This window comes from Danio rerio, chromosome 9, assembly GCF_049306965.1.
Source record: "Danio rerio strain Tuebingen ecotype United States chromosome 9, GRCz12tu, whole genome shotgun sequence".
NCBI classification, from domain to species: Eukaryota; Metazoa; Chordata; class Actinopteri; order Cypriniformes; family Danionidae; genus Danio; species Danio rerio.
The window spans coordinates 39,600,001-39,625,733 of NC_133184.1; the positions used below are offsets into that span (position 1 = coordinate 39,600,001).

The 25,733-nt window shown below is 33.9% G+C and overlaps 1 protein-coding gene across 5 annotated transcripts in view; it reads right to left on the reverse strand.

The window, feature by feature from the left end:
* The window catches only part of adcy5 (adenylate cyclase 5), a 153,953-nt gene that overhangs the window by 17,537 nt on the left and 110,683 nt on the right, over positions 1–25,733 (reverse strand). For 3 of the 5 annotated variants that reach the window (XR_012384996.1, XR_012384995.1, NM_001171585.3), the window contains 7 exon segments: positions 19,689–19,847; positions 18,603–18,744; positions 16,362–16,499; positions 10,415–10,437; positions 7,270–7,414; positions 4,068–4,165; positions 3,494–3,581 (listed from right to left, as the gene is read on the reverse strand). Coding sequence is in view for 2 of the 5 variants with exons in the window: in NM_001171585.3 (NP_001165056.1) it covers positions 3,494–3,581; positions 4,068–4,165; positions 7,270–7,414; positions 10,415–10,437; positions 16,362–16,499; positions 18,603–18,744; positions 19,689–19,847 (793 nt within the window). In the remaining 3 variants the exon portion in view is untranslated. 5 annotated transcript variants of the gene reach the window in all.

The following is a 25,733-nucleotide window of genomic DNA, read 5'->3' on the forward strand; positions in this document are numbered from 1 at the left end:
CCGTGACATTCATACCGAGGTATTACCGTACCGTGAAATTCTGATACCGTTACATCCCTAATATATATATATATATATATATATATATATATATATATATATATATATATATATATATATACATATATATATATATATATATATATATATACATATATATATATATATATATATATACACATATATATATATATATATATATATATATATATATATGTGAAATAACGAGCGTTATTTTCCAAATTTTCCAAAAGCAGTCACAAGTGTTGCTATAACAATATTTTTTATCTCAATTTATTTTCTTTTTCTTTTTTGAAAAAACTGTTGTGAAATAAATTGAATGCAGTGCTTCTTGTACATTATGAGACCTACTTTATATTGTATGTCAATCAGGCAGTGAAGATCATTATTTTCAAAGAAAACATTTTTAAACTAATTAAAGTTTAGAGCTTGCAGAATAATATATATATATATATATATATATATATATATATATATATATGTATATATATATATATATATATATATATATATATATATATATATATATATATATATATATATACATATATATATACATATATATATATATATATATATATATATATATATATATATATATATATATATATATATATATATATATACATATATATATACATACATATATATACATATATATATATATATATATATATATTATTCTGCAAGCTCTAAACTTTAATTAGTTTAAAAATGTTTTCTTTGAAAATAATGATCTTCACTGCCTGATTGACATACAATATAAAGTAGGTCTCATAATGTACAAGAAGCACTGCATTCAATTTATTTCACAACAGTTTTTTCAAAAAAGAAAAAGAAAATAAATTGAGATAAAAAATATTGTTATAGCAACACTTGTGACTGCTTTTGGAAAATAACGCTCGTTATTTCACAGGATGACTGATCGTGAAGGAACATGTAGTCTGGCACATTTGTTTTTTACATTTGTTTCTCACAACAAGTCAAGATTTTAATCGAGAAAAAAAAAAAAGCATAATCTGACAAAGTGACTTTCGTAACCGACAATAAAAATCGTGTGATCTGATCAGTGCTTAATTCTATTTAACTGATTGTATTTTATTTACATTACAACATCGATGCTGTAAAAGGAATCTTATCAAATTAAAAATTTAAAAAACCTATCACCGGAAGTTTATCGGTAGGGGAAAAATACTAGTTGTGCATTTACCCTATTAAAGCCAATCAGCCAAAAAGTGCCGCTTTTATAGTGTATTTATTATAGTTTATATTTATATATTTATAGTTTATAATACTGTGGCTAAACTTTACAGAAGAAGATTAACTCCTGTTTCTACATCACTGGCCGGGTTTATACCTTAATGTGAAGTTAATCTTTTCAAAGTTCGTAAAAAAGAAAGAAAATAACAAATGGGAATTAGATGCGTTTCTATCAAGTTGTTAGAGCGGCTGACTGTAGTATTGGTAACCTAGTAACCTAGTAAGTAATATAATGCAAGCAAAGTGGAGACAGCAGATTAGTCATGTGGGTGTAATGTTCGCTTAAGTACATTATAGTTTATTTGACAAATGTGTTTCCATCTCCCAGTATTATCAAAACACTTTTAGTCCAAATAGTTCGAGCATAAAATCATTTTTATTTAAGGGATTTTTATTCCAAATTTGACATCTCCATCACTCGATTCTCATGCGATACTTCAAAATGCACATCAGCACAGGGTGATGGAAACCCAGCTATTCTCTGCTAGGCTCCGCCACCAATTTGCACTGTAGTAGGTAAATAGCAAGAGGCAATTGCAGGTCTATGCAGAAACAAAAAAAACTATTTGTGCTCTGAAAACAACAAGATGCTTTGCAGTGGCAAATTGTGAAGAAAAATTTAAATTGCCTTCCTTCTGATCTCGACATAAGGAAAGAATAAAATTAACTTCCAGACCACATCCTAAGAACTTGTCCTTTGTTTACTTCATTTTACCATGGATTATTTACAATCAAAGCACAGTTTGATGCTGAATTTAGAGAGATTGTAAAGCAAGATGATGCTTTGCCAAATTTATTTAGCCCAACAGTATAAATGTCACAGCCCAGAAGTTCAGAGATTTTAATTAAGATCTTGCTATTTTCTATATTTACCTTTTATATAATATAATAAAAGTAATATGACTGACCACTTAGTCAAAATAAGTGCATTGTGTCATAAAAAAAAAATTCCGAATTTTTTATTTTAACTAATAAATGCAGCTGTGATGAGAACGAGTGACTTATTTAATAAACTTAAGATCAAAAAGACTTTGTGTATCATAGTTAATAGAGACCCTATGAAAGCTTGACTTTTTACAGGTCAGGAAGTTCTGAATGTAATTCGGCAGCATCTCTGAGGAAAGAGCTGTGAAAGAGCCGCCCCAGTCGCCTGTAGAGCAGCACGGTGCCGGTTCCAGCTCAGTGTGCACAAATGAGCTGCCAGTGCTTTATTGTGTCTCTGGCTTTGCTCTGTGTGACTCAGTGTCTCTGGAGACCTGCTCAAAGTTACGCAGCTAAAAGCCCCATATCAATCATATGCGCTCAAGTTATTTTAGTGGAGAATCTGAAGGTTGACAAACACTTGGATTTAGCCATGATGGCTCTGTAAGAGTGTTAGGAAATGGTCTGTGAAGGACACGTTAAGGTGTTTTGTTTTTCTAGTAATGGGGATGGTGGTTTTGTGTTGTTGCTGCGCTGCTGTAGGGCCCAAAATGCCATATTGCCATTTATTTCATTTCATTGTTTGGTGTTTAATTTAATTAATTTATTCATTTTTCTTTTTGGCTTAGTCCCTTTATTAATCAGGGGTCGCCACGGTGCAACTGACCGCCAATTTATCCAGCATATGTTTTATGCAGTGGATGCTCTTCCAGCTGCAACCCATCACTAGGAAACACCCATGCACATTTACACAAATACACTACGGACTATTTAACTTACCCAATTCACCTATACCGCATGTCTTTGGACTGTGGAGGAAATCGGAGCACCCGGAGAAAACCCATGCGAACACGAGGAGAACATGCAAACTCCACACAGAAATGCCAACTGACCCAGCAGAGGCTCGAACTAGCACCCTTCTAGCTGTGAGGCGACAGCGCTACTCACTGCGCCACAGTGCCGCCTAATTTAATGAAATTTATCTTAATTCAATTACATTTTTTTTGTTTTATTTTATTTAAAATTTTAACTTGGGTAATAGTATTTGTGTTCATTGCATACCAGCTTCATTAGCTCCACTGGCAGAAACATATCACATATATCATAACATTAAATAATAAAATGCATGAAAAAACACATTTAAAAAAATAAATGAATACTTCGACAAAAAATCTAAATAGTAAAAAACAAAATAAATACAACATTATAAAATATTCTCAAAATGTTCTTTACATCACAATATTTCATTAATAAATATATTATATAGTGACAAAAGCAATAATTTACTCACCCCAAAACAGGAGTAAATGGCTGAGATGAACATGACCACCATCAGAACGACCAGACAGAGCACATAGAAACCAACCATCAGTCCAGAACTACCAAACAACAAAAAGCAAACAATAGTTATTAATAATCATAATGAAAATCTGCTCTATGGAAGAAGAAAAACCTGCTCTGACTCTTCTGGCTGTTCTTATTGACCTTATTCTTGTGCTCATTTTGGCGATGTTAGAAATGCAGATTCAGCTGCCTATGGGAGAAATTACTAACAAGTATTTTCATGACTATACATAAAAAGTAGAATGATAATATAAAATATCAGTTTGCAACATTAAGCAGCAAAACAAGCTGTTTTTAACATCTAAAAATCAATAGAAGTGAATGAGACCGGAAGCGTCCAGCCAAAAATATTCCAATGGCTGTGCCTGCATGTATGTGAAGAATAAGGTCAATACAATGAACAATTCTGTCTATGTGACATTGCCATTCAAATCTAAACAAAACCTCCTCTAAGCCTGTGGTTTATTTGAATGGACCAGAGCATTTCGTAGGATCGGGTGTTTCACTGCAAGGCTACTCACTGTGGCACAATGATGATCTGAATGAAGCAGATGAATAAAAAGACGAGGGAGGCGCAGACCACATATGCACCGAAACTGGAATCCACCTGTTTAGAGTACTGATAGCAGGTGAGGAAAGATGAGAGAGAAAAGAGTGAGGTTACAAAAGCTGTTTAAATCCCATGTGAAAGCAAGTTTAACTGACAGAGGGAAGTGAAAGGTTAGATTATTTCTCAATCTTCAGCGCTTGCTTGACGTAAAAGTTTACCCAAAACATTAACTTTACATCAAGTGGTTCACAAATGTACTGTATGAGTTTTTTTCTGTTGAACACAAAATACGATGTTTAGAAGAATGTTGGAAACCAAAAGCCACTGGCTAGAAACCAAAAATAATGGTTTCCATTCTTGAAAATATCTTCACGTTCAACATAGAACAAAAACTCAAGCAGGTGGAACACACCAACCTGATTTCACCAAGTAGGACATGTTCCTAGATTAACATCTGTATTAATCCTGGAACAACAATCCAATAAACCAATCGGAATTAAGGGATACGTTTACAGTTGATGTTAAGTTTATGCACTTCTATGATTGTTACCCTCTGATTTTGGGAATAGTTTACCGTTATAGTTGGATTTAGGGGTAGGGAATAGGTATGGATTACATTTACATACAAAAATGGATAGATTTTAATCCAGGATCACATCGTACTTGGCAAAATCATGACGTCCGGTATTAGTAATGAATGTGAGTAATGTATGACAGCACTTTCATTTTTGGGTGAACTGTCCCTTTATATATATACACACACATACATATTTTATCTGGCAGTTAATAAATAAAACTGCATGCTTCTTGTGGAAGAACATTGATTCTTACACCTTTTCTAAAGGTGTGAGTTATAGTAGTGCAGTATAGAATTGTAAAATAGTATAGTATAGTATAGTATAGTATAGTATAGTATAGCATAGCATAGTACAGTACAGTATACAGTACAGTATAGTATAGTACAGTATTTCAAGTAAAATTATTGATGGTATATTTGCCTAAAACTCAATACTGAATTACTGTCATTTACTCATTAGGATTAATTATAATTATTTACATATTATTATTACATATTTAGTATGCTAAATTATTTTGAAACCAACACAATTGCATTTTCAAGCAGTTTCAAGCATTGTATTATATATCTAAACATTTTTAAGGCTTTCTAGCACTCATACAAACCTTGCATGAAAACCATAGACAGTATGAAAAGCCATGGGCTTCTCCATAGTGAGGATAAACCCAACTTATAAAGTATAAATATAAATATATAAAGTAAAACCAGTTTTCCAGAGGAAACTATAAAATATAAATGGTACAAATTTATTATTATTATAAATAATATTATTACTATGATTACTATTAGTATTATTAATATTTTCTGATATGCTTTATTATGAATAGAGTAAAAAAGTGAACATGATGTAAATACTGTACATGAAACAAACAAAAATATGTTAAGTGAATTTTTATTAAACCGACTAGACATGGAACTAGACATGTTGGGCAAACAACAGACAACAAGAACAGTAATTATCTCCTTTAAATAAACTGAATAAAGTTTCAGAATGATAAGATAACTCTGTCACAGAACCAGCGTACAACCTTCTAAAAGTCAACGTGACTGCAGATGGAAGAGAAATGTAAAAATAGACTTTTCTTCCATTAGCATTCCGTCACCATTACAAGAAACCCTAGTCTTGGATACATGGTGACAAAACCTGCATGCTTCTAGAAGAGTCTGCGCATCTCTCTGAGGTGGCGAAGGTCAGTGGTGACAAATGCTTCAAAGGTAAAACCATAAAATGAGTCAAATCACACTGCGGCATAAAGACGTCAGTCTCTGACTCATTTTGAACCTGGACCTTGAATTTCATCTCCTCTATTCATCTCAGCACCGTGCCACATTTTCCAGCTATGCTGTAGACTTTTAGGCCACCTGCACAACAGTACTAACATAATGAAGCTCTGATTGGCTCTCTGCTCTATTTTTGCGAGAAACGTTTTACCAGTGGCTTTAACTAATGATGTGATGAATGATTAGTTCATGCTCACACATCACAATTTATTACAAAAAACCCTAGAAGGTTAGATCATTTTAATTTCACTGAAATCAGCAGAACTGACATATATTTTGTTACACGTAGCACAGAAAATTAATTGTTTAAGCTTGTTAGGCATAAAAACGCAAGTAAATGAGCAACTGATGATTTTGTAAGTGGACAAAAAAAGGTTTTTGGCTTTTTCTTCACGACATGATTTCATGTCTTTCGAAAAATTGGATTTGACTGCTGCTTACATGGTACTTTATTAAACCAGACAGCAGTAATCAGCGCTATTTTAGTAGAGCTATATACTATTATAGCATTTACCATTTTTAATGAAAATTTATTTATGATTTCATTTTAAGTTTGTATTTTATTTTCCTTTTAATTTTGGTAACTTAAGTGCTTATTTTGTTGCAAGGAGTTGCCGAGGCTTTAATGCAGGGGTGTCAAACTCAGTTCCTGGAGGGCCGCAGCCCTGCACAATTTAGTTCCAACCCTGCTACAACACACTTACCAGTAGGTTTCAAACAAGCCTGAATGACTCAATTAGTTTGATTAGGTGTGTTTAATTAGGGTTGGAACTAAGCTGTGCAGAGCTGCAGCCCTCCAGGAATTGAGTTTGACATCCCTGCTTTAATCCAATTAATGGAAACCATATTTAATTATTAGTTTTACTTAAAGGCACAGTTCACAACTGAAACATCCTCCTGTTGTTTCAAATCTGCTTAATTTTTTTTTAATGTTGTAATCATTTCAGTTCTAATTGACTTCATTCACAAAAATGGCACTGGAATCAACAGTAAATGAAACCATTTAGATACGAGTATGGGAAAATAATAACAGAACTTTCATTTTGAAGTAAAATATCAACATAAAAGTTGATATGTATTGTAAATCCAGCCGATTAATCTTGCAGAATAAAGCCTGAAGCAAAGTAGCTTCTAATTGCACACAGAATTAAACTTTTAGACACAACTCATTGATCTAAGATGTAATGATTTACTAACAATAAATAGATCTATAGAAAGTTAGATAGATAGATAGACAGACAGACAGACACTAAAGGGTATAGTGCACTAAATGACATTTTGGCATGGAAGCTGGTCTTAGACATGACAGCAGTACCTTCTTCTCCAGATCAGGTTCTCTGAAGGTCAGCAAAAATTTCTTGACGTGTTCAGATCGTAACCGGTCGATGCTCCGAGCATCAATGGCGCGGCCCAGAAACTCATCCACCTCATCCTCTGGATTCAGGTTCTCTTGCGTGTTTCTGAAAATGAAATGTCTAGATAACACAAGACACTGGTTTTCCACCTCCTTCGTCCTTCTCTATTAGTTATCCTTAAACTTTATTATACAGTCCTACCACTAAAAACAGAACTCTGGAATTGTTCAGAAACAACAAATCATTGGCAAGAAAATAGCAGTCAAGTTCATGCAGTTCACAATTTTACTACATTTCCTTCCAACCTTCCATTGTGCTTTAACTAAAATGAACCAAAGTCAGTGAAACATGTTTTTAAATAGAACAATTTAGCATTTGTGACCTCTGTCTTATGTTGAACGAGTATCATTTTTGGCAATACCAATATCATGTTTGGCAAAAAAAAATGGCCTGTTAACTTAAAAAAATTGGCTTTAAGTGTGGTTTTCTTAATATTAAGATTAATTTGAACCCTCAGATTCCAGATTTTCAAATAGTTGCATCTCTGCCAAATATTATCATTTAACAACAACCCCTACATCAATGGGAAGTGTATTTATCCAGTGAAAGTGCTTACTTGACACTAAAGTATCAAAATAGCCTTGTACACCAAAGGGTTTGTAGCGGCTCAGTTACAGTATACAGTAATGCTTGATTAAAAACTGCCTGCACAGTATTTACACCTTTATATATATCTGCTGACTAGTAATTACGCTAGACAAGCACAGTGATGCATTAAGCATCAAGAGACTCAGCACACTTTCCAACACTGCTGTAAAAGCGATGGAAACTCTCACATTTATGTGCATGTGTTGATTAGTTCATTGATATTTGGCAGTTCGGTCACATTTAGATATATCTCTTGCCTTAGTTAGTAATTGACCTGCATGAGGTCAGTGGCACCAGCTCTGCACTTTTCTAAATGCAAGAAACAAACATAACATTTATCATATCCCTTGTGTTTTTTTTCTCTATTTATTGATTCTTCCAATAATAAAATGTGTCCTCTAATGTCGCTTTTCCTATTTTAACCATAATTTATTTTCACTTTTTCTGCCCCAATCTGCCAAAAACATATAAAAGGCCACATATTATGAATAAGGCTTTGTTTGTGATACTGAGCAGAATCAAAATAAAGCAGAGTTAGCTGTTGGAGCATTTGCTTAATTAGGTTAATGAATTCAGAGTGTGTATAGACAAGTGTTTAACTAATAAACACTCAATGAACTTCATACAAAAAAGCAACATATAGCCTATTAACTCTAAGAGCTCTATTTTAATGATCTAGGTGCAAAGTCTAAAGCGTATGGCGCAAAAGCATCAAGGGCGTGTCCGAATCCACTTTTGCTATATTAAGGATGGTAAAATACAGTCTGCGATGCGGTGCACAGTCAAACAGGGTTGTGGTTGTTCTCTTATGGGTGTGTTTTGAGAATAAACCAATCAGAGTCTCATCTCCCATTCCCTATAGGAGTCAGTTGCATCGTGCCATGGCGCAGTTGTTATTTACATGGCAGACTTTGTAAGTAAGTGTAAAAACTGAACGCTCCACAAGCGAGAAAACAGTTAAACATACCAACTGCAGCAAAAGGATAAAAAACAAGCCTCCTCCAATCAGCCTTCACTTTCTCTTTCTCTTTTTCGTGGATGAGGAAACGGTGTTGCACATTTAACTGAAGACATCCATTAGCCTACTAATTTTGTTTGTTAAGTGCAAGGATTTATCTCAAAACTATTTCTAAATTCAGTTCTAATTTCCGGCAAACAAATAAATGAGCAACAATAATGAATTGTAAGTTATATCCAAACACATGTTCTATGCCCCATATGGTCCAAAACCACAGGTGGACAAATCTAAGCTTCTTTTTAATAAAACAAATATAAATATGCATATAATAAATAATACTGCCTGCTAATAATAATAATAATAATAATAATAATAAAATTATAATAATAAAATAATAATAATAATATGCAAAAGCAAATTGTCGTCAATAAACTGAAAAAAGCCACCGCCAGATGAAGACATGGAGGCAGTGGTTTTTATTTATGTAGACAGTAATAATTTTTTATATATTTAATTCCTTTAATTCTTTTTCCTTTGTAAAGATATTTATGTATTGCTGTACATCCTGCATGTTTTAAGCAGTGTAAGCGAGGCACACAACTAACACGCTCTGCACTGGACTTTTGCTTTCAGCTGGTTTATTGCAGTCTATTTTAGTTCCTCAAAACAGCAATGTGCCAACAATTTGCTTTAACACACCTCTTTTCTAGACCGAAACACCCATGAGTCCACAAAGTAGTACAAAAGGATTTGCTATTTAAACAGCATGGCAGAAAACGGGAAAATTTGTGTTGCGCTGGTCTGAAACTAGCAACATGTCGCAGCAAACACATCTTGTGCCTTATTGCGCCAGGTGTGTGATAGGGCTCTTATATGTTGGCTTTGAATGTGGTTCTTAATATTTATATATTTTTTGAACCCTCAGATTCCAAATACTGTACATAAAGTATACATTTTACAGTATTATAATGTTACTGTAACATGTGTTTTTATATACGTTACAAAATCCAAAGACAAGCTCTAATTTTAACTCAACTTTAGATGGGTTTTGAACCCAGTGTTTGAGTTTGTCAATCAAAAGTTTAAGGTCACTAATGTTTTAGTTTGTTTTGAAATTTTTTTTTACTTGTATTCATCCAGAATGTACACATCTATCATTTCTAACATTTAAATAAATGCTATTCATCTGACCCATTTAACAATGGGATACTTATTTAGTATCCAGAAATGTTTTTACATTTATAAAGTAATAAGCAGCAGAAAAAACAGCATTCATGAGATATTGTGTCACACTGTAATTATGTTCAAATAATTCTAACACTTTAACTGTATCTTTTAATTAAAACTTCAGCCTTTATGGGCATAAGAAACATATTTTAAATGCTTAAACTGAAAAAAACTTTTAAATCATATACAGTACTGTGCATGACAAATTCTATATTCCACTATTAATACCAGAATTGACATTTAATGTAAACAAATGTTCTATGTATACTCACTTGTCTTTGGGATCCTCAAATCCCTGCAACAAAAGCGGAAGAGGAAATGTATTATACATCAATGCAGAATTAGAAGTAACATTTTTTTAGAATCAACACAACAGCGACCCCTTCTGGATGAGACAGACATGAACGCTTCATGATTAAAGGGGTTGAGTTTTTGCTTGGAACGTGTTTTCACAACATAAATTTTCATGTTGGAGTATTAAAAATTTTTTATTAACTCAACACTTCATTCCAAAACACCCCCTACCCCCCCTTACATTCCACACATAAATCTCTACTCATTTCTTATACTGTCTTACCGTGCATAACACAACAGTGATTAATGCACTGAGAAGACATTAATAAAGCAAAAACGGCAATGTGGTAGTCATTAGAACCAAAGACATGATAACTAACTTTGTGGAAAAAACAACTGATTCCTGTGGCTTGATTTGTGACCACAAGTCTTCCGTTTTGAGGAAATTTAAATTGAGACCCCACTGAGATCAGATGTAAACACTGACTGATTTATCATAGTGGGACATGGGAAAGATGAAGAAGAAACAAAATAGGTCCATTCTGCATATGTGGTTGGTGTTTTCTCTGTCCTCGAGAGGTTTTAAACCATGACTACACACATTAGACGTTAAAAAAACTTAGTGAACTGCCGGCCTACAAACATAGTTTTGGAAAATCTGGAAAACATTATAGAAGCAGCTGGAGATACTCCACTCATAACTGATTTCAACAGAGTTTGGGATGTTTCTGAGTGATCCACAACATTTCTAAAATGATTAAAATTATTTATGCATTAAAGCATATGTTCTGTGCATAATGTGGGTCAAAAATGCCAAGGGTTTTTTAAGCATCACAATAACAGGTAAAAAATATAATAATGATGAATTTTTACAACTATTTAAATAAGGCAGAGTAAAATGGTATTCAATTTAAAAAGAGCAGGGTTGCCCAAACTTGGTCCTGGAGGGTAGGTGTCCTGCATATTTTAGTTCCAACTCCAATTAACACACCTGAACCAGCTAATCAAGCTCTTTCTAGGTATACAAAATCTTCCAGGCAGGTGTGTTGAAGGTAGTTGGAGCTAAACTATGCAGGACATCGGCCCTCCGGGACAGAGTTTGGGTATCCCTGAAAAAGAGTTTAATTAACAAAAATAGTTTGCATGTTTAGAAAGACAGAGAATGATGATGATGTTATGGCAATTAAATAAAAGACCATTTAAATACACATCTTTGCATTTTGATCCTGATTGAACAGATTAAGGATTGCACGATACTAATTGTCATTATAAACCTTTGATCTTTGCCCGTTCCCTTCAAACCAATAGATTTTGCTCATTCATAATTTAAGTTATTATTTTATATATTTTAATAAATGCAAGTCAAACCACAAACACTACTTTTCAAAATATTTAGAACGGTAAGATGTTTGATATATGAATTTTAAATCCAACATATTAAATAATATATATATGAAATATTTTTTAAAATGAATATATTTTTGCTCACCAAGCCTGCATTTAGTTCGATCAAATGCACAGCAAAAACATTGACATTTTTTACTGTTTAAAATAACTGCCTTCTATTTAAATCAATTCTCAAATTTAATATATATTTATTTAACTTCAAAGCTGAATTTTTAGCATCAGTACTCCAGTGTTATGATCCTTCAGAAATCATTCTAATATTCTAAAACACTTGCATACATTAAGGTAGAGTCTTTATTTTAAATTATTCAGCCATAACCTGTATATAACGTTTAAAGACAAAACTAAATAAATGAAACCTAGCGTGTCTAAACATATTAGCACCCCAATTTCTAGAAAGTGTTAACAGTGGATAAAATCCTGTGCTACATAAACACCTACTTACTACATTTTAAAACAGCTGGCTCATGGGTCAAGGAATAGAACAAAAATCCCCATCTCAAATGATCATTGTAATGGTCATTGCTAACCACTAAACACTAAACAATAGGAGTAAAAAGCATCCATGAGACAAGATGCGTAAAAACAGTCTAAATTTACAGTCTGAGATACACTCCCACACACACAGGCCTGCATGCGTGTATTTGCTCGGCACAGTCAGTATGGTGATGCGTTACACCATTTGTTTCTCTCCTTCAGGCCAATGTGAGCCTCTAGACAATACAACAGACCAAAAGCAGGTGCTGTTGTTATTATGGCACAGACATTCAGCGCTTCAGTATATCTGTTTTCATCAACGCTCGCTGTTTGTGTAGGTGTGGACAGATATCTGGCAATTACATGCCAGTCTGAGCTCCAGCAGGAGATATTGAGCAGGATTTATCTGCGCCACTATCATCACCCAGCAGAATCGCACAAATAATTACAAACAGGTTCCCTCCATCTGCTGTTGGTTGGGCAAACAGACATTTCAAATGCAGAATCCACTGGTTGAGCCAATGCTATAGCGAGCTGTGCTGTTCAGTATGCTGCTACCTTCTACTTACAGATGATGTACATTATTTATGTTCAAAAACATATACATGTCTCATTGTCTGCTATTACCACTGTAGATGTTCCACCTTGACCAATTATTGGTGTATTTGCTGTTCTACCACCTGGCAACACTTTAACCTCTCATTTTGCAGACTTTAGCTTTCAGTCCAAGCGGATAATTCCTGTGAACTGGACGAGTCCTCACCCTCCTTTTTACAATTGTTGGATAAGAAATGTTCCTTATTTTATTAAACTAGAGAAAATAGGTACTCTCTTCACCAACCTAACACTGTTTTCATTAAACTGTGGGAACCCCTTCACAAACATGTCCAAACTCTTTAGGTGGGGTTTCTGATTGAGACCCCACCCCCAAATCAGTACTGGATAGTAGTTCTGGGGCCTGTTTTAGTAAGGAGGTTTAACCAGCTCTGAGTTTAAACTTGAACTCTGAGTTGATTTACAGAGGATTATAAACTTAAGAGTTTTCAGTTTCAGAATAGCTGATCTGAGTTAGGTCAATCCACTCAGAGTTAAGCGCACACACCGTGACTATAAAAAGGCCTTATCAATGGAGCACAGATATTACGAGTCACCATGGCAACATCTGAAAAAAAAAGAGATCAGCATTTCTTTCTCCAGCTGAACTTAATGTGCTCATACAATGTTATAGCAAATACGGCCATATATTTAAAAAAGCAACACCACTGCTTCAGTGAAATAGAGACAGTTAGCGTGGGAAAACAGCTGCTCAAGTTAATGCGTAATTTTACATCTAAAGCATTTAAATATTTTCCTATAATAAAATATGTAATGTGTGACATTTATAAAAAAAAAATTTACACACGTTCCCATTTTTATACACGTTAATCAGTTTTAATAGATTTAATAGTGTACTTGTGTGTCTGCTTCTATTATTGATCGAGTGATATAGTTTGATATGACATTTAGAATAAAAGCAGAACTAAAAATAGTTTTAGAACGAGTAATAATCCCATTAATCTAGTTCATTAATCAGTACATGTCGATGGTCAGTGTATTTAAGCTAATTATTTATTTTAAAAGGGCAAGCCATTCCTGTATGTGACTTTGTTCTTTGTGTGACTGAAATGTAGGCAATAGCTATGTTTTCATTCAAAAAATATTAATTCAATTTATGTGCAAAACTGGAATACGCATGAAGATGTGCGAATAAAGCAGCGTTTCCATCCAACGAATCAAAGAGAACAACATCGTCACTTCCTGATTAACTGGTGCCAAATATCAACAGTAAAAACAGAATTTACTGCTGTGGAAGAAGCTGCGTCAATCTTTATTTATTGAAATGTACTTGCGCCTCAGAAGACAATGTTGACACAATGAAAAAGTGGGGGCATTTGAAGCCATATGAGAAGCGGAGAACGACGCTCTTGACACTCTGGAGGTTATTAATCATACACATTAATACTGAAAGGGTTAAGGCGTTTAAGAATGAAATAAACAACATATAAGATGTTCTACAGTGTGCTCAGCCTGCTGGTTTGTCTATTCACACACATTTTCATCATCATCTCTTATAACAAACCTTTAATGCACAAACTGGAATTTGTTCAGTAAAAGTGTTTTCATGGCAGTTTATGCGCATCTTTTCTTATCGAATATAACGTTTATCCTACTCAGTTATGCACATGTTTTTAGTGCATATTTTTTAAAAGTGATGTGCATCATGATGTTTCCATTAATTGTTTTTTATGCGCATATCCACAATGAGCATTAATACAGGAGGATGGAAACTTAGGGCTGAAGCAAGAAATACTGCTTCGTCTTTAAAAAAAGAGGGGAAGACTGACAGAAACTCCGAGTTTAGAGAATAAAACCTGCTCCTGACCAGGTTAGGTTCACAGAGAAAGTTACCACAGTAACTAACTCCGAGTTAAAGTTACCTCTCTTTCAGAAACAGGCTTGACTTACCCTGCTTTCTCCAGTTTGACAAACCTGCCATTTTGAAATGGAAAACTAAGTTTCTCTCATTTCAGGGTTAAAATACTCTGAGTTTTCACTTAACCTCTTTTCTGAAACAGGCCCCTGGTCAGCACATTGTAGACCTGTATTTTCTGTATGTAAGATTGCACTAGTGTTTTCTTTCTCTCTCTCTCTTTCTCTCTCTCTCCTCTTCAGTGTATTTGCTTAGTTACATGTTTAGTTCTCCTTTAATTAGTAATGTAGTTTACAATGTTTAAATAAAACATTAAAAATAAGTAAATAAATATTATATAATAAGTTTGAGGCTGTGTGGTGGCGCAGTGGGTACTGCTGTCGCCTCCCAGCAAGAAGGTCGCTGGTCCGAGTCCCGGTTGGGTCAGTTGTCATTTGTGTGTGAAGTTTGCATGTTCTTCCCCTGGTCGTGTGGGTTTCCTCTGCATGCTTTAGGTGAACTGGGTAAGCTAAATTGGCCGTAGTGTATGTGTGTGAATGAGAGAGTATGGGTGTTTCCCAGTGATAGGTTGCAGCTGGAAGGGCATCCTCTGCATAAAGCATATGCTGGATAAGTTGGCGGTTCATTCTCTGATAAATAAGGGACTAAGCTAAAAAGAAAATGAATGAATGAATGAATGAATGAATAATATGTTTGAGGTTAGTAGTTGTGTATAAAAGAAACACATTTAACTGGAAGTGAAAGTTTCTGCAACATCATGAATCTCTTTTATGTCACTTTTGGTCAAATTAATTTGGTCAAATTTGGTCAATTAAAAAAACATTAACAAAACATTATTAAGCTTCATTTCATTTATTTAATTTTATTTAATATTTTACATTATCTCATTGTTTTATAGAAGATATTCTAGCTGAAAAAAAGAAAGTGACCATTTTTAAAAAGTTAAAATTTAACTATTAGAAATAGTAAAAATAATAGTAAACCAAACTTTGAATATTCTTTTAATTAATTAATTTTTTTTATTTCGTAGTTCAAATTTTGCATGGATTTTGCTGTTCCTTCTTACCATGTTATCCAAGATGAAAGAAACAGGTAATTCTGACTTAAAAAAGAGAACAAAAAAAAGAAAAGATAAAGGCTATTCCCATGGTGTGCATAGGGACTAATTGCTGGTTCCACTTTGCCTGATTAAATCCCTCAGGCCTGTATGTGAGGAAATTCAGCTTTATTTAATTAGAGTGTTGTTCCCTTTGGGTTCCAGAGCTGAAGAAGACCTGAGAACTCAATGAAAGAACAGGGACGACCACAAAGGGAAGGAGACCCTTTACATGTGGCCCCTAAGCAATGTCCTTGGGATTGTTTAGGCTTAGTTAACACAGGACACAAAAAGCCTCCCCTGTCAACGGCCTTTTCCTCTGACAGAGGCCCTAATGGGTTTTAGACACGCCAATTAGAGTAAATTCAAACAGACATGTTTTTTTTTTTTTTTTTTTTTTTTTTAGCACAGAGTTAATATTCTCATACTACAAGGGTGGTAAATGCGACCCTTTTCTAAAGTGCAGCTTCCTCACCATCCTCTTCATCTCCTTGGAAACAGAATTGGCATTCAGGTGATTATAGAAGGGCCGGTCGGTCCAGTGAGTGCTGTTATGAGTGACCGAGTTGGTGCGCTGTCGGTTCATCTTAGCAATCATGGCCTTTTCTTCTTTCTGTGAGAGGAAACATAAAACCAGAGCAGTATTACGGTCTATGCTTTCTCAATGTCAAAGTTATTAGCTAGCATGTTCTCTGACGTCACATTTCTCTGAATGCATCAACAGAGTTCATTTGCATTCATCTTCTGCATCATGTGAGTCATGCCATTTCTGAGCACTAGGTGTTTTTGCATAAGAAAAAGGCTGTGAATATTAACAGAGAATGATCGCTTGTTGAACACCAGGTGTATTAGGTTTAGAGTTTGTAGAGTATTTAAAAATAAACAACAATAAACACATCTGAAATAATTCATCGGAATTATAAAATTAAGGCAATACACTGCCGATGAATATGTAAAAAAAAAACGAAACAAAAAAAAACTAATATTTATCGCCTTACAACCAAAGCAGATTGATCACATTAACGGATGCAGCCATTTTCTTTTACTATTAAAAACATTATATTTTAATAAGCAAATAAGCCATTATTTATTTGGAGACCTTCCTTGTTCAAAAATCTGTACATTAAATTTTTTTGCATTGTATTATTTATTTATTTATTTATTGATTCATTGCTTGCTTGCTTGATTCATTGCTTGATTCATTGCTTGCTTGCTTGATTCATTGCTTGATTCATTGCTTGCTTGCTTAATTTATTTATTTCTTGATTCATTGCTTGATTCATTGCTTGCTTGCTTAATTTATTTATTTCTTGATTCATTGCTTTATACATTGCTTGCTTGCTTGATTCATTGCTTGCTTTCTTGATTTATTACTTGATTTATTGCTTGCTTGCTCGATTCATTTCTTTCTTGATTCATTGCTTCATACATTGCTTCATACATTGCTTGATTCATTGCTTGCTTTGATTCATTACTTGATTCATTGATTGCTTGCTTGATTCATTGCTTGATTCATTACTTGATTCATTGCTTGATTCATTGCTGGATTCGTTGCTTGTTTGCTTGATTCATTGCTTGTTTGCTTGATTCATTGCTTGTTTGCTTGATTCATTGCTCGATTCGTTGCTTGCTTTCTTGATTCATTGCTTGATTTATCCCTGCCTTGCTTGATTTATTACTCGATTCATTGCTTGCTTGCTTGATTCATTGCTCGATTCATTGCTTGCTTGATTCATTGCTTGATTCGTTGCTTGCTTGCTTGATTCATTGCTTGATTTGTTGCTTGCTTGCTTGATTCATTGCTTATTTGCTTGATTCATTGCTCGATTCGTTGCTTGCTTGCTTGATTCATTGCTCGATTCGTTGCTTGCTTGCTTGATTCATTGCTCGATTCGTTGCTTGTTTGCTTGATTCATTCCTCGATTCGTTGCTTGTTTGCTTGATTCATTCCTCGATTCGCTTGGCTAATCTCATCTGTGAATCTGCTTGATTTGTTGCTTGATTCGTTGCTTGCTTGCTTGATTCATTGTTTGCTTACTTGATTTATAGCTGGATTCATTTCTTGATTCGTTGCTTGCTTGATTCATTTTTTGATTCATTAGGTGCGTTCAACATGAAGCACGACTGTAGCCGATGATCAACGAGATTAGCCGAGCGCAGGCGGGGACAGAGTTGAAAACGGAGCAGTCAAACCGGACCCTTTGGGGGCTCAAAGTTGCTGCAGTCATGATGACCGATCAAATGGTGTGATCACTTGTTTATTTACTTGTTAAAAAAAAAACAACAAAAAGATATACAGTACAAATAAATCAAAATACAGCAACAAGAATCAGTCCAAGGCACTCGAATATAGTGAAAAATTTAAAAAGCCTTTATTCACATGGCTAAATCTCTAAAAACCTACGCGTTTCGACAGAAGTCTGCCTTTATCAGGGTAACAGTTACCCTGTTGGATTTTGATAAAGTATTAGTAAATGTTGAACTATGATTAATAAATGGCGTACAAGTATTGTTCATTATTAGTTCATGTTAGTAAATATATTACTAACAGTAACAAATTAAACCTTATTGTAACGTGTGACCTAACACACACACACAAAATTAAATGCACAAAATGTAAAAATTGACAGGTACATGAAAAACTGTTTTGTAGCCTGTTTTATCTAAAATATATATATAAATATATAATAATAATAATTTTTTTAAAAAGTCTCACCCGCTTCTGACTGCAGCCCACAATGAGGTAGGTTTCAATGTTGTGCTTCTTGAGATACACGTTTCTTTCTCCACCAGATCCAGGTTCCACATCATAATCCCCATTCAGGTAGTTTAGAGTGGCCTTGGTGATATGTATACGCCTGAGATGATTAGAAAAAATGTGGCATTAAATTAGGCAGAATGAAACGCTAGTGAGTGCATGCAGCCTACTATTTTTCATAGTGTGAGAAACAGCATTAAACATTCGTTGTCAGCAAATGAGATTCATTTTAGGAAGTAAAACATACTTCATAAACAGATAATAAAAAGATATTATTAAAAGTGTTACATTCATTGTGTCAAGACATATAACATGCATTAGATATATATAAAAAAAAAACAATAAGCGTGCATGTGTACTCGTGTATGTATGTCTGCGTGAATAAATAAAATCTAAAAAACACAATATATAGGTTTAATTTACATTAGGTTGGAGGTCCTTAATATAACGATCATCAACAAGATTAAAAACCCTGATTTAAACGAAGGCTAAGTTTTTAATAACAGTTTTAAAACAATCAGGTACTACGCTTACAGAATACAAAAATACTATGCAAAATATTGTTTCACAATTGATTAATCTTCATTGAAATACTGAATTAAACCATCCTGAAGTAACTTGAGCTGATTAATGACACTACTGCCTTATTCAACTCTCCATATCTGAATAAAAAAAATCATAATTGATTAATTTTACAGCAATTGAACTGAACTATATCAAAATCGAATAATGACACTTGCCTATTTGGAGCTGCTTTCCTGAATTCAAAATTGACTCATAATTGAAGTCTGCATCTATTACAGTGTATTTGTGCTGAAAAAAGAACTATATAAATAAAAGTGTTATAAACTGACATGACAGAAGTAGTATGCTATTCTGAACAAAGTTATGGTGAGAAAGATAACAGCACAAAGACACGTCTAAACTTGCCTTGTGTTAATGGAAAAAGAATCCGATTTTAAAAGTGAAGAGACATAGGGAGTTCAGGTGAGAAAACATGAGCAAAAAAAAATAAAAAAATACATGCAAAGTTCATGAACCCACCCTGCTTTGCCCCCAGCTTCCATGTGGTTGGCCAAGGTGACATCGTTGGACCAGACATCAAACTGCCATTTCCTTAATCCCAGCACCCCGCAGTGAACGCGCCCGCTGTGTATTCCAACACGCATGTTGACGTTCACACCGGTGACTTCCCTCACCAAGCTGGAGTGCACACACACACAAAAAAAAAATACAATTGTTAATTGAAGGATTCAAAATTAGTTTATATGCTAATTTTATACTCTGTGGTGATTTTAAAACTTCCAGTGTTGCTACACATTACTGAGAAAGCGGTTTAAATATAAGCTTTGATAAAGTATGTGAAGAAAGTGACATAAGCTTTGCCACCATGTCACCTTTAGTCAAGGAGAGAGGGGATTTTAATCTAAACCTTATTATAATTCATGATGACTGCCATCAGCTCAACTGAGAAAAAAAGTGACTTTGCAGAAACAATGATTTCTCCTTAAGAATGTGCTGCTTTAAACGTGATAAACACAGTGGTACATCCAGCCAATAATATATGAATTATTCATTAATTCATTTTTGTTTTCGGCTTAGTCTCTTATTTCGTCAGGGGTCGTCACAGCGGAATGAACTGCCAACTATTCCATCATATCTTTTAAGCTGTGGATGCCCTTCCAGCCACAATCCAGCACTGGGAAACACCCATACACTCTCTCATTCCCACACACTATGGGCAATTTAGTTTATTCAATTCACCTATAGCGCATGTCTTTGGACTGTGGGGGAAACCGGAGTAACAGGAGGAAACCCTCACGAACACGGGGAGAACATGTAAACCCACAGATGTCAACTGACCCAACTGAGACTTAAACCAGCGGCCTTCTTACTGTGAAGCAACAGTGCTAAACACTTTGAAATAAAAATATGTTAAAATATATATGTAACAAGTTTTATTTGAATTAAAACTGTAATGATTTAAGCATATAATATAACAAAGCACAAAGCCAAAAATCACACAAGAAACAAACCAAAACAACAAAAAAGCTAAACCGAAAAAAAATTATTCCAGATGAAAAAATGAACTAAATCTAGAGGAAAAATCAAAACAAGAAGCATAAGCCAAGATGAAATAAGACTTCCCTTGGTTTATAAAACTTGCTTGCATCAGTTTGTCAACCATATTCCTGGAGAAGCACCAGCCCTGCACATGTTCCATGTCTCCTTAACCAAACACACCTGATTCAGATCATCAGCTCATTAGCAGAGATTAAAAGACCCATAATGGGTGTGAGACATTCAAAACATGCAGTGTTGGTGGTCCTTCAGGAACGTGGTTGAGAAACACTGGTTTAACAAACTGTGCTAATGGATTATTAAACCGTACCCACAAACTTCCAGATTGTGTACTCCGATTTTGTAAAACATGCATGTTTTATCCTTACACAAATTTATAACTCTTGCACTAAAAGACTATACGATAAAAAAAGGGGATCAATTAAATTATCATTTAGTATTTAAACAAAGAAGATTGTTGCCACACATAGTTTTTTTCCCTTCCACAAGTAACTTCCTGGGCTTTGTATTTATTAATACATAACTAATCTGGAAATTTTGTCATTAGACTACAATTTAGAAATCTTTAGGAATTGATTTCAAAAGTGCATGCATGAATTAATTCAATTCAATTCATCTTTATTTCTATAGCGCTTGTGTCAAAGCAGCTTTACTAGCTTTAAGTACGAGTAAATTGAAACTGTGTCAGTCCAGATTTCAGAGTTGAAGTCTAGTTTAGTTTTGTTTAATTTTCACTGCTGAAAGTTCAAACACTGAAGAGCAAATCCATCTCCAGCTCCACAAGTCCCAAAACCAAGCAAGCCAGTGGCGAGGTATGGATTGTTAGTATGGATTAAAAAACTGAAAGTATGCTTTACAAAAATCTGAGCTCACATATTGATAAGTCATGGTTTAATATCATGGTTTTATATGGTTTATATTGATGAATTTCATCTTTTTTTCCTCCTACCAGTTAGTAAACAAACAAAAAAAAAAATCAAGAAAAATAGCAAAAACAATAGAGGTCAAATTAAAATTATATAATGTTTTTATAAAAATCAAGTATAAATCAAAAATATTTTACTCGGCACAAAAACACTGCAGAAGATACAAAAATAAGGGATTTTTACGGTTTGAAGGGAAATGGTAGCTTTCTCTTTACTCGTTCTCAATACAACCAACAGAACAGTATTTCCTACATTCGGACACAAGCTTAACAATTCAATACAATAAATTCATAACCTTTCTCACAAAACAAATGTCATCTCACTTTCCCTTTAAGAAGAAACCCCAAGGTGGATTCAGTGCTCCTCAAAACGCACCTTTCCACCAGGCACATCAACAAGTTACCAGCACATTCTGATCCCGACGTCACACAGCAAACAAGCCATCAAACTCCTTTGAACATTGAGTGCGACAGGCAAGTCTGCGGAAAAATGGTCTCTTCCTGTGACGGGGCGCTGGGCGGCTGGCTGGAGCTCAGAGAAACACAGACACGTGCTCAGTGGAGCAGAAAGCCAGTCACCAGCTCCAATCCTGCCTTAACAAACAACTGCTTTGACATACTGAACATTAGAGGAGTCAGGCCTGCAGACACGTTTACATGAACACCAGACAAATAACTCAGAAACAACTCAATTAAACAATGACCGACCTGACTAATTAGAAGTCCCGGACAAACCCACTCAGGCCAATTCAAAGTTTCTAGAAAGAACGCAATGCTTAGGACAATTTAGTCATTACTAGTAAAATTAAGTGTTCTCTCTGAGCTCAGCCTTTCCATGAACCTTCAGTTAAAAGTGTCCGTTTCCTTGGATACAAAACTAATTCTGAAGATGCTCCTTTTTCAATAGTGAAAGGATGCACCAAACCTTTAGAAAACATTGATTTAATGACATTTCAGAGGAGGTGAAACTGAATATTATAGGAGGTCTCAAGTTCCATTTATTTTTTGTTTTCTATGACAATTTAGTAAATTTAATCCTGTTATGAAATTGCGAATTAAAACTGCTTTTGTATGATAACACACACACATAGATACATATACATACATACACACACACACACACACACACACACATCTATATATATATATATACATATATACATACACATACATACATATGTATGTATGTATGTATGTATGTATGTATGTATGTATGTATGTATGTATGTGTATATATATATATATATATATATATATATACATACATATACATACATACATATACATACATATACATACATATACATACATACATACATACATACATACATACATACATACATACATACATACATACATACATACATACATACATACATACATACATACATACATACATACATACATACATACATACATACATACATACATACATACATACATATACATACATATACATACACACACAGTTAAAATCAGAATTATTAGCACCCTTTTGAATTTTTTAGAATAAAAGCAGTTTTTAATTTTTTAAAACCTATTTTTGGGACAAAATTATTAGCCCCTTTAAGCTAATTTTTTGTTCGATTGTCTTAAGAACAAACCATCGTTATACAATAACTTGCCTAATTACCCTAACCTGCCTAGTTACCCTAATTACCCTAATTAAGCCTTTAAATGTCACTTTAAGCTGTATAGAAGTCTTGAAAAATATCTAGTAAAATATTTTTTACTGTCATCATGACAAAGATAAAATAAATCAGTTATTAGAAATGAGTTTTTAAAACTATTATGTTTAGAAATGTGCTGAAATAATCTTCCCTCCGTTAAACAGAAATTGGGGAAAATAAACAGGGGCGCTAATAATTTAGGGGGGCTGTATAATATATATATATATATATATATATATATATATATATATATATTATACATGTATAACTGTATAACTGTATAATAATATATATATATATATATATATATATATATATATATATATATATATATATATATATATATATATATACACATACATATATACACATACATACATGTGTGTGTATATATATATATATATATATATATATATATATATATATATATATATATATATATATATATATATATATATATATATATATATATAGACACGCCAGATGATTTAAAGTTACAACCAGAACTACCTTTTTTATCTGTAAAGCTAAAAGAATGGTTGAAATCTTTACAGCTTTGTGAACGTTAAGTATATTCTTTCAGGTTGGTCAGGTTTACATTTCTCTTTAGTATCCAGATTGACTCACATTTTATGTTTGTGGCACTGCATATACTGCACATGTTTGATGTATTGTTTTTATTTGTTGATTTTTTTTTAGAAAGCCTAACCAGGGACGAAGGCTGCAAATTAGCTTCATGCTATAACCTACAATATCCTATGTACGCGGCATTGGATGTCCTTGTATAACAATGTCAGTGTACTGTCCCTGTTATATAAACAAAAAATGGGCAGACACAGTGTTAAGAATATATTATATATAAACATTCCATCAAAATTTCTAAAAAGTTAAAAACAATCTTTCTTTTACTATTATATCAACAACATATCACTCCTGTCAGGCAGAAGCCTTGTATTTACTTTATGTTGTTGACTCTTTCATCTGTGGATTCGCTAAATAATTAAATCAAAATGAAAAGCCTGTGAATAAATCTCAACTTCACTGGATCCTAATCTGTCTGCAGATCCTCTCTCCTGCCTTAGTGTTAAATGAAGTGCACAGTTTGGACCGTCTCTTCTTGTTTGCATTTCAAGACGAATAAAGAACAGGTTGTTTAAAAGAGTACAACATTTTCTTAACTCAAGAAACAAAATATATACACGCTAATGATTTGCGAGCAGCACGGTGGCTTTGTGGTTAGCACTCTTGCCTCACAGTAAGAAGGTCGCTGGTTTGAGTCCCGGCTAGGCCAGATGGCATTTCTGTGTGGAGTTTGCATTTTCTCCCCGAGTTCATGTGGGTTTCCTCCTGGTGCTCCGGTTTCCCCCAGAGTCCAAAGACATGCTGTACAGGTGAATTGAATTAACTAAATTGTCCGTAGTGTGTGGGTTGCGGCTGAAACGGCATCTGCTATATTAAACATATGCTAGAATAGCTGGTGGTTCATTTTGCTGTGGCAACCTCTGAAATAGAGACTAAGCTGAAGGAAATTGCATGAATGAATGAATGCATTAAGCATTTGATGAGTAATCTAATATAGTCATAGCCTATGCAATGCACTTAATGCTTTATAACATGATTTTTCTTTTTAAAAGGAGCGCCTACATACTGTACTGTAGCTTCCACCAAATGTCAAAGCTTGTAAGTTGAACTGCATGGTGTAAATTACATTATGCTACTCTGCATGCTTCAGTAATTTTTTTTCATCCAATTATTTCAACATTAACGTATGCATTAAAACATTAAAATAATTAACGCATTAATGCATTTGCGTCAACAACCATATTAATAATATAATGACATATGGAATATATTCTGACAATACACAGACATCAAAATTAGATAGAAACCGAAAATTTCCAGGTCACCGATATTTTCTTTTATATAGTTGAAGTCATAATTATTTGTCCTTCTGTCAAATTTGTATTATTTTTCAAATTTTCCCAAGTGATGTTTAATGCTTTGAGCAAGGACATTTTCCCACGATTTAAAATACTTACAACTTTATTCTAATATTAATACAATAAAATATATTATTGTTTCTTCTTCTGAGGAATGTTTATTTATTTTAATTTGGCTGAGATAAAAGCATATTCAAAATTTTGAAACTATTTTTAAGGTCAATATTATTAGCTATATTTTTAGTTATTAGAAATTAATTATTAAAACTATTAGGCCGCTGGTTCGAACCTCGACTCAGTTGGTGTTTCTGTGAGGAGTTTGCATGTTTTCTCTCTGGGTTTCCTCCGGGTGCTCCGGTTTTCCCCACAGTCCAAAGACATGCTGCAGTTGAATTGGGTAGGCTAAATTGTCCGTAGTGTATGAGTGTATGAGCTTGACAGGCCCAGACGACAGGCCGGCCGGAATGTGTAA